Source organism: Rhopilema esculentum, chromosome 5 (genome assembly GCF_057945365.1).
Source record: "Rhopilema esculentum isolate cy_ngs chromosome 5, ASM5794536v1, whole genome shotgun sequence".
In the NCBI taxonomy this organism is placed as follows: Eukaryota; Metazoa; Cnidaria; class Scyphozoa; order Rhizostomeae; family Rhizostomatidae; genus Rhopilema; species Rhopilema esculentum.
The window spans coordinates 5,850,159-5,861,326 of record NC_142819.1 but is presented as its reverse complement, the minus strand read 5'-3'; the positions used below and the strand labels follow the sequence as shown (position 1 = coordinate 5,861,326).

The 11,168-nt window shown below is 34.0% G+C and overlaps 1 protein-coding gene across 2 annotated transcripts; it reads right to left on the bottom strand.

Annotated features, from left to right (window-relative positions):
- Positions 1–313: 313 nt before the first annotated feature.
- Positions 314–10,349, bottom strand: LOC148960230 (uncharacterized). Of its 2 annotated transcripts, XR_016143803.1 has the most exons (6): positions 10,088–10,349; positions 4,987–5,127; positions 4,373–4,490; positions 3,085–3,213; positions 1,636–2,650; positions 314–1,594 (listed from the first exon to the last, which is right to left on the bottom strand). XR_016143803.1 is itself a non-coding variant. In XM_089108718.1 (5 exons), exons 1-5 carry the CDS (start codon positions 10,199–10,201, stop codon positions 2,625–2,627), a joined length of 528 nt encoding a protein of 175 aa, XP_088964844.1. In that variant the 5' UTR covers positions 10,202–10,349; the 3' UTR covers positions 314–2,624. The 2 variants fall into 2 exon arrangements, 1 of the variants encoding a protein (XP_088964844.1); XM_089108718.1 differs by having other exon boundaries at positions 314–2,650.
- Positions 10,350–11,168: the final 819 nt, after the last annotated feature.

Here is an 11,168-nt window from a genome sequence, read left to right as displayed (position 1 = left end):
TCACGAGTTAAGTTCTTATCACGTGGGAAAGTGTATGAAACCTTCTTGCTCTAACAATTGGCAAACAGAAATAGAAGCTGAAGTTGTAATTTAATGAAAAAGACTCTGCTAAATCTGCAGAGTCGTGTGAATACATTGATATGGGCAGCCTGGGGCGTTGCAAGGACTTAAAAAACTGCATGCATTCACGAGAACTTAATTTTTTTTTCTATGATGGTACCAATCAGTATATGCCCATAAAGCTGTTTAGAAAATTTCCAATTATGTTTTACCAACAGACATCCAAGTTTAAAAGTGCAGAAAAAACAAGATAAAACCGGACAATTTTGTGAAATTTCCTAAATTATACGACAAAACTCAGTGTTATTTATGATAAATTGTCATATAAAACTAATTGTACTTTAAATAATTCAAGAACAACAACATTAAATGCGTATATGAAATTACCAGTTTCTACTCAATCAAACGATTCCTTAAGGCGAATAAATATTTGAATAAAATATTTTTTGATTGAAATAGCAATATGGGGCTCTTTGAAACTGAGGGTCCGGCTGGAGCATATTGCCTTGCTTTAACCGTGTAACTAACCAGTACTTTAAACTAAATATATATGGGATGAATGCATAAAATAATATATTCACTTAGGCTTGTTGTTTGCCAAAAAATGTTTGAGAGCTACAATCCAAGAAGAAAGGGCTGAATTTTTAAAAAACGTTTAGAAACTTCCTCCCCCCCCCCCTCTTTCCTCAAATTCAACTTTTTAGATGTTCCAATGGCTCTTTGATGCTATAGCTTGAGCTCCAATATTGATAGGGGGGGAGAGGGGTACCTATTTCGCGAAGATGTTGCGAAGAATATGATTTACAATTCAAAACATATTGCATACGACTCAAGAAAAGAAGCTTAGTTGTAACTCAGGATTTTGCCTGGCTCTGCAAATTTACAACCAACGTTGCAAGAAATGTCACTGACACTGATGCATAAAATATCTATTCGTAAATGTAAAAGGAAGAAATATAATTCAAACATTATTTGGAATTGAAACAACGCTCAAGCATCAAGTTATCTGTTTTCAAGAGATTGACGGGAATTTTCCACCTGAAAACTGACTAGCAGACTGTTTTCGTCAGTCTTTGAATAGGCGACACATTCCCCCTTGACATTTATGGTATATTAAAGGTCAAATTAGACTAGCTTTACAAAAGTTTTTAATTAACTACACTGGGGCATGCAAAGGATTGGACCAATATCGAAATTAAGAATGAATTCAAATCGATGGGAATATTATATATAGTCTTTATAATACTTTACTAAATAAATAAAACCAATTCAATGTACCTATAAATTTACAAAATTCTAAAAAGCAGACTACAAATATAGCAACAAAAGACACTTAGGTCAACAGAACAATCATCTAACTCGTATAAACTATTTACAAGATATTATTTGCAATACTTTCTCGTTCTTTTAACATTGAAGATAACAAAGTGCAAGTCACTTCAAAATCAAGGCCATATCTGCTAGATGAATTTGTCAATTAGTTACCTTGCAGATTTATGTCAAGATTCCTGGTGCATACTTTTAATTAGCACCTCTCCCTAACAAGCCCCCCTCTCTAATATCATCTTCAGGTACCATCTTCTATCAGAAGGTTGGCTATCATGACCCTCCAACTGTTCCAAAATCTGAGGGTTTGTTGTCATGGTCATAGATAAAACTAAGGGGCTAATAGTAGAGATGGGCCCCCTGAACCACCCCTACCAGAACCACCTGAATCATTCCATAACTGAAGAGACAAAGAAATAGATTTATATGTTCAAACTAAGCCATTTCATTTAATCGTTTTCTAGCTTTATTTTCACAGAATCCATTTTGTAGATACCGATCCCTGCATAGGTTAGTTTCATGCAAGCAACGGCGTAGGAAAGTGGAGACACAAGGAATAAAAGGATATCATGTTACAGGAACATCAAGGTCTTCATGAACGCTATTCAGATTAGATGCAGATGGATCCAAAAAGGGTTTAATATGGATGGATTTACCGGGAATCTTAGGGTTGCGACACCCCCTTAACAGTTTTGTCATTCGAAAAATTCTGCTTTGATTCGGTAAAAAGCCAGAAGTAACAAAATGATCTAAAATATTAATTTATCTATCTTCTTATCTTCTTTTCTTAAAAGTTAAAACTGATTTTTAGAAATTGGCTTCTCCATCATTTTTCTAGTCGCCTTTAGGGTGAGGCACCAAAATCTAACAACACCCCCCCCCCCCCCTCAAACATTGCCGCTTAGTACTTTGAACAAACGCCATGGCTCTAATTAGAAACATTACAGGAAAAATTTGGCTGAACAATACCATCTCGTTACATAGTTTATGCTATGTTAATGCAAATATATAATCAGTAGGTTTGAATAATAAATGCATGCCTCAACATTTGAAGTTGCACGAGCCATGCCTTTAATAATAAACAATTGATAAAATTCAGAGCGTTGTTTCTTAACACGGGAATTGATGACTTGCACTTAGTGTCACTTCCTCCTGAATTACACAAATCGAAAGCCTCAAACCTTTCCAGCTAGGTTCTCTATTGTTTTTATACTTTCAGCGATTTTCCTGCCATATCATTATTCTATCCCGTTCATTGGCACTTCTATAACAAAAATAAATAATGGCAAAACAGAAAGACTAAATAAAAATCAATTTAAGATATTTCGCTACCCATATACCAAAAATGACTCAATTTTTGTTAATTTTGATCTTTGTTTATCATTATGAAGTTGATAAGCCTTTTTGCAATTTGCATCAGCTACAAACCTGGACAAATCTTTTGAGACAAATGTAATTTTTGCGTTTCCTACTTTACGTTGCCCCTGTAGATTCAAATCCTCCCTCCTCCCCGTCCCCATCGATGTTGGATTGGTAGTTTTATTATTAGTGCTTAAAAAAATTCATTCAAGGTTGAACCTGAGGGAGGGGGAAGTTCTTCTTGAAAGAAAGCAGAAAACATCTCCCTTTCTTCAAAAATCTCAACAATTTTTCTCCAGAATTATAGCACTGCTCACTGATAAGGAAGTATATCCTTACCTTCTGGGGTTTCCTTTGGTGGTTTTTGCCTGCGTTTCCTTTTGTACATGTAGACAGCGACTAAACCGATTGCCAACGCAACAGCACAAGAAACAAACGTCAAGGTAAGAGCAACAGCAACTTTTGAGCCTATGTGAAGTGGAGCATGGTCATTCATGAAGACTTATGTTAATAAATGTGTTAGATTACTAGTCTTTGATTAAAATCCGTGTCATCTTTGAATTTAAGTCAACAAATAAGTATCTCAAAAGAGATGCTAAAGTTTGAAACTAGTCACAGAAAAATTCATTTTGGGAAACGCTCTACAATATGTTTTTCCCGGTACACAGTTTTCAGATTATGCCATCTCTTATTCACTGATTTTGGAACAAGTACTCAAATTGAAGTTTAATAAATTGCAATAATTGCAATAAACAGTTAATACACACTACTTGTGATGGAACAGGATAGTTCTAAGTTAATGCGTTCATCAGATAACTGTTAATCTGTTATCTATATGATTGACATGTCCCTAAAGGTAACGCCGTTTCAGTTTCTTCTCTTAAACAGATGTAATTTTTATGAATAGTACTTCTTGCATCGCGTATCTTTAGCATTTTACATATTAAGTGTGAAATCTACGACCAGCTCTGAAAAATTGTACGCAGAACTCGAATGATTTACACTAGAGTCCTTTAAACACCCCTAATATTCAACCCCTTCAGAATCACTAAGTATAATTGAGTCAACAGATGTCTATAGATCACTCTAGGGTCTTTGCAATAATGCTGTGTCAAAACTTTAAACTTGAAAACAAATTCCCCTCTTTGATTTCCTGACCATCCCCAATACTTGACTTCTCTGCTTAGTGAAAAGGATTTATTCATTTGATATCGTTATATACCTACAGGCTTAACTAGTTTATTATCTTATCATAAAGTATTTATATTTTATTTTATATTTTTCTATTAACAATGGATTGTTTTGTAGTTATACGAAGATGCAAATTGATATGCAACGTTTTGTATAATATTGAATGTAGTCTGAAACTTTTATATGATTAACATAACGGTCACTATTTTATATCATTAGCTATTGTAAGATTTTTTTTGCTTGCAGAGCATCAATACCTGTGATTATAAAGCAAAGGAATTCAGTCTTATAAATACGTTTATACTGTCTTGTTCTGCTTGTTAAAGTCATCCTGCTGTGTCAACGAAAACGTAAACCGTTAATATAGCAACACCAAAGAATCGTTTGATCATAACGTGAAAATAACAAAGTCATATGAGATTTAAGGAGAATTTACCTTCTTTTGGTGTACTTTCCTTGAGACAGAGTGCGTCTGAGGAAACATTGCAGGGCCTAATCTCGCCATTGATACATCTTGAACAATTTATGCAAGACCTTCCGTTGTAGTAGGTATTCTGAAGATGATTATAGAAGTAACCAGATGACTTTCTAAGAAACACCCCAGTCTAGTATTGCAATTTTAGCTTTCAAAGAATAAAAGAGCAACAGAAAAGCATAAAATTGGTGAATAATATTGTTTTGAGCTCTGTTAAATCTACAACAACCCTTTGGTGTCTCATTAAAATCCTTTGTTGAAAGCCTGCAGCAAGACTACAAGTTGTTTCTCAATAAGCAAAACGTAAATTACTTCAAAGTGATTGCTTCATTATTCTCCTAATCATTAAAGAATGTTTTTGGTGTCTCATTAAAATCCTTTGTTGAAAGCCTGCAGCAAGACTACAAGTTGTTTCTCAATAAGCAAAACGTAAATTACTTCAAAGTGATTGCTTCATTATTCTCCTAATCATTAAAGAATGTTTAAATCATGAAACAGATTTTTCTTGTCAAAATACAAAAATATATACTGTATTTTGGCGGTAATAAACATATGAACTGCTTTGGTGTACTCACTTTTGGACAGTCCTCACACTGTCTGTCTTCTGTTTCATTGCATGTCTTGACTTCATGCTGTCCAAAAACACATTTCGTGCATGGAAAACATATTTGCTTTCCGACATTGAAGTACTCATCAATTTGGCAAGTCTGTGCCCTCTAAAATGAAAGTAAATACTTGTGAAGTTTTAACCCATCAATTTAATTATTGACTCTCTGTGGATAATAAGATGCATTTTGTTTTAAAGCAGTGTATGTGTTATATTACATGATATGGATTTCTCACTTGTGCAGAGCCGCAAGAAGAAATTCACAAAAATATGGCATGGAAGAAGTTGTGCTACAGGTCTAAGTTCTGAGTTTCTCCAAGGACTAGGGCTGCATTTCAGAACGACTTCCGAGAAGAACCGTTGGAAGAACTCAGAACGAAGACTTGTAGCAAGTCATAGAAGAAGGAACTGTTTCTTCAACTTAATCTGCTCTTTAAATAAACACAGCTGGATATGCCAAATGGTTTTGAGAGCTTAAATTAAGAAAAGTTATATTTTTAAAAACCAAGCTATCGTGCTATTATCGAAGGAAGAGGCAATCTATTGCTTTTCCTATTCTACAGTAAAGTGGAAAGACATTACATTGAAAATACATAATAAAATACAAAACTTAATTTGACCTAATAATAGGCAATCGACTATTCATTTCAGTAGATCATATAAAAACCATATAAATATCTTCATCATGAGAATATAAAAATTGTGATTTCAAATTTTTCCTTTAGATTATATTTTGACCAGTAGATGAATATAATTGTTTCCGGGAACTCCCCTTGACAAAAAGGAATAGATGATCATATATATATAACAGAATATAAACTAAGCTCCATTTCCCCTATTCTTTTGCAAAGCAAATAATTTCAAAAGTGCAAAAAAACTAAAATCTTAAATTAGGCAACCGTGATTTTAGAAATTAGCAGTCGGATGCTCAACACACCAACAGCTTTCCTACACATAGCATTTTATATTTTACTCTAGCTGTAAAAGCATAAAAGAATGAAATCTTTCTTGCAGCTGACAGAAAAACTTACACCGGCTTAATTGTTTATTGAAACTAAAAAAAGTGAGGGGAGAAGCTATTTTTGGAGAGATTTTCAGCAAATATTCCACCAAAATTCACACGCCCTGTGAAGGAGAAAAGGTTACTCTTTATACAATCTACTTTTGCTGCCTCAATGAAATCTCTATTTCGTAACCTTAGTCAAAATAGCAGTCACGACACACAATAGATCTGTTATAATAATTTTTCTCAAATCAAAGGTAGTCGAAAACTTTGGCAAAAGGCTGTAAATTGTTAGAAACAAAAAAACGGCTTATGTTACTCAAAGCAATGTGCTTCTATTAATCATTTGGAAAAGATATACCCTCTGATTATCAAATCGTCTTTCAATCGATTTTATTAGAGCAAAACCATGTCTATGTAGCTGGCACATTCTTAACTGTATAAATTCACATTTTCAAAAAAGCATCTACACAAAAAAAATCTATTTAACAGCCCCTTCAGAGAAAACAAATTTGTTTACATTCGCTCGAGCGTCCCATCGATTGAAATTCTCATACTTCTAACGAAAACATTGAAGGACACCATGTTCTTAGCATGTAGCTGTTGGAGTTTTTAAGGTGTTTTGGGGAACATGGCAATATGGCGAAAAATCGAACGGAAAGATGGGTACTAATGCATCTCGAAAGGGAAGATGGGAACAAATGCATCTCGAAAGGGAAGATGGGAACAAGTTACATGAAAAAACCTATTGGAACATTCATATGCATATTTCAAAACAAAATTAGATCAAGCATTTAAGCCTCAGAAGAGTCATCAGGAAATATCAACGACTTTGCGTAATATAGAGATAAAATAAAACTATTAATTACAACAAAACAAACGGTAAGATTAATCTTAAAATTTAAAATAAGATATTATCCTATTCATATAAGGGGTTATAACAAAACTAACAGAAATCACAAAAGCTATCGGATTTAAAGTGAAACGAAAAATAAGTTAAAGCCATTCTACAAAAAAACATACTTAAATTCAAAATGATCTCTACGTTATTATCTTAATAAATTTATAATAATCACTCGTATCAAAACAAAGTTAAATTTATGAAAATCTTGCTTGATTCATTTTCGTGGAGAAATTCTTTATCATTTTACATTTTGTTTACTTGGTCGATCGAGAATTCTATTCAAAGGTTTGAATTGACATCTAAAAATGCCCTTAAAATACTTCATCATGATATTTCTAAGCAATTTTTATACATTAGCTAAGAAAGTTGAACCGAATTCCAGAATTTTTCTTCTAGAAGATAATAACTAACACAGTCACACCAAATGTAAAAATATTGCAGAATACGTTGGTGGTATTCAATTAAAAAATGAAAATAAATCTTTAATACACTCAGAGCACCAAAATCATGCAAAAAGATTAATATAAAGGCACAGTTTAAAAGATATAGAAACAACAAAAAGAAACAACTAAGGAGGCATTTAAGAACAGTTTCACTCTTAGGGACAAAATGGAGATTTAATCATGACCCACCATGCTGCAAAGATTCATAACAAAGCTTCTAAAGGAAGAATCATTACCAATTATGATAAATTCCTTAGAGAAGATATTTAAGTTTTGATATTTGAGATACATAAATCAGATATTTGAGAAACTAAAGGGCTTATACTGAAATCATTCCCGAAAACCCCACTTGTACTTGTTCTGAAATATCTACTGTTACGCAGGGATTTCCCCATGTTCTAACAAAATTCTCTTAGCTAATCTTATCTGTAAAATAGACTACAAACATGTTCACACTCTCCTATTCCCGGTCTTTTCATTTAATCGAACTTTCGTTTTGAACATGCTCATTGGACATTGCCTTCTGGACAAGCAGGTTATAGTTACAAAACGACCTAAAATTCTCACAAATACGTCGAAACTTTTGTTTTTGTTAATTCAACATTACTTTTATCTGCAAAAAAGTTTCATAATTATGGGTGGATGTTTGAAAACTATTGGCTAGCAAAACTTGTGTCAATCTGGTATGGTAAAAATGTGTCCATAATAAAAACATTGAAAATGTATGTGTTGCCAGAATCTGTTACAAAACTGACTTTGAGGTATTTCTAAAGCAGCCCGGAGCAACAAAGATAATATTTCCCAAAAGAATACTATTAACAAAATAAAGTTTAACATTCTATTCTAGCAAAGAGTTGCTGATTGAAAATAAAGCCAACCAAATGTATCTATTCTTAAGTCAAGGGTATTTTGGTTCCTTCCATATTTGCTGAGGGGACAGGCCCAAATCACAACACATCGGAAAGTTATAAAGAGACTTAAAAACAATCAAATCAAAACATTACAAGGCTAAAAAGTATGCAAAGTCTATATAATTGAATACCGTGTTCAAGTCTATCCTTTTTCATTCTTGTTAACAACTGGCCTTCCAATACCTTGGGTACCAGAGCCTCAAGAAAGGCACTCAGGGTAGTCTTTCAAGATACACATGACATCGACTTCACAACCATATTTTACCCATTGAAAGGTGCTTCCAAGAGAAACGAGTAAAATTTCCGAGTTGGTAACGGAAATTAGGAATACTGGTATAGTTTCGTCAGTATAACTAAAACTGGAACAAAAAGCATTGTTATCGTCTTCAGGGCAAAGGTACTTTCCCTCCGCTTACCTCTCGCTAGATGTATCTGTAATATGTCTGAATATTTTGCTATTTTCCAGTAACAAAAGCCAAATTTATACAACAAATGGGTTTAACTTTGCTCGCATAAGGTTTTCCTTCCTGCATTCCGGTCAGTTATTTAATACGAGCTTCTCAAACATCATTAACGAATACACATTTCTTTGTCAACGCTATGCACTGATGTTTGAGCAACTATAATATTTACGTCTTTCCAAATGATATGTTACTTTCGATTAAGATCACCACTGAATGGAAAAGCGATAGAAGATGGTCAAAAACAAGTGCGTCTCATTTGAAAGAGATCCGAAGGAATGTCCCAAGGCCTATCTGGAAATGAAGGCGGACCAATTCAGCCTTCAACAAGTCAAAATTCACAAGCTCAAATGGTCGTTCGCATTTGTATTCTATTTCTGATGGTCTTTCATTTAGCTTCCTTCAGCAATAGGTATGAAAACACAATTCTATGGTTAACATTTTCCAGAAATATCAAGATATTTTGATAACATTGCATTATTCTCTCCAAGAATCTGCTCCCCATAGGTCGAAGCCCAAGGTGTCTCGTTCATTTCTTTTGTAAAATAGTGCTTCCTTCGACATGGTACAACTCTTATTAGACAAATCAAACTACTCTATGTAAAAAAACAGTATTTTGTTCGCGAAACATTCGTTGGCCATTATTGCGTATGACTTTTTTAAAAACATACGTTACGAAGAATGAGAATCCTGATCTGTACAAAGAGTGTCTTGGAACGTGAAAACGGCAGGTGGGCTGCATAATGCCGAGCTAACAATATTTGATTACCATTGAAAGCAATCATGTTAAATGTACAAATGAGTGTCAATTCTTGCTTTTTAAAAGCTGTTTAGAGAAAACCCTTCAATACAGTGAAGCAATTTGTACCGATATCAAACAATTGTATTTGTTGGGTCTATTTTTCAAAAAAAAGATCTTACAGGTTGCAAATTTGAGGACTTTGATCAGCTGGTTTCAAATATGTTGTGACACCCTTATGGATGAAAATGATTTCCATAGACAGATTAATGGATCACATATATAGCAGTATAAGCAGTACAGATTTATTTCTCGAAAAATCAACATGACTTGGTAAACTGGGAAAGAAAAGGGCCTAACTTAATCGATCGTTGGGTTTGAGTAACCCACGTGGAAAAGGAATTGGATTACAACCAAATCGAGTGGGGTTACTTTACTTCCAAGGGGAATGAGCTAAAAATTATTTGATATGAGCTAAACTCTACTTTGAATGAGATCTATGAAATTTAAACTTCCACAGGGCGTCTTATAATTACATAAAAATTCTTTGCTCGGATTTAAAAAAAATCAATTATAAGGGAGATAAAACAAGATAAAATCTAACTTACCACAGAAGAAATAAAAGACACCGATATAAATAGGACGGGGATCACCATCTTTTTTATACTCAATGTGCTATCCGACTCAAATGGTTGCAAACGACGAAAAGACTGTGGTACCATTTTGGTGATGCAATAAATGTTAAAAGGGAATTACAGCTGGTGATTCCCTTGCAAGGGTAATATATTTCTTATTGCAGAGCAAGGTGATTTTTAATGAGCAAAAATGAAAAAAGAAACTTGAAAATTAAAAATAAAGAAGGTTGATTCAACACGTACCTGTTACAGCTTTGGTGTAGTTCTTTATTCAATGTCCGGATACTTTTAAACTGCATAAAATATTTTGCCTTTGTAAACACGTCTGGGCAAATACGGACACATCCAGAAGCAATGAATATGATTGGTTCATGGTTACGCTATTGCTATTCGAACGTTTACAAAGGGGTATTGTTTTTTTATTCCCGCACGAGCCCTGGATTGTCTTGCTATTCAAAGTTATTTCTTTCAACAGGACAGCAACAGAGTTTAGAATTTCAAAAGTAATAATTTCTTATTTTATGCCACGCTTTCGTAGGCGTAGGATACATAGAGGCTGGGAGGGAGGGCTGAAGCCCAGGGCCGTCGAGAGGCAAGCCTTGTTGGGGGGGGGGAGGGGTTGTGGACTACAAATTTACCTGATTAAAAAATTTTAATTAAAATTTTTTGCCTGAAATTCTTTAGTTGCTGTCACAAACCTCTGCAGTGCATTTTGTCATTCTAACTCAGTATGTAATTTTGCAACTTCATTTTAATTTGATAATAAAGGAATTTTCCAAATAATGTTGTCAATTCTCTATATCGTAACGGGCAAAGGATAGTTATTATCGGAGGCGGCACCATGGTTGCCGCCGATGGAGCAGGAAACTTTCGAATTTTGATGCTTCTAGTTCCCTGGAAAATGCACTCTTTTAGGCACATTTCACGGAAGTAATCCTCCTGATCATATTGAAAATAATTTTTTTACAAATAAATTGAACAGTAGATAAAAACAACTGGTACAATTTTGCCATGGTCTTGAGAAATACGCCATGTTGTCAGTTACTTCTAAAGC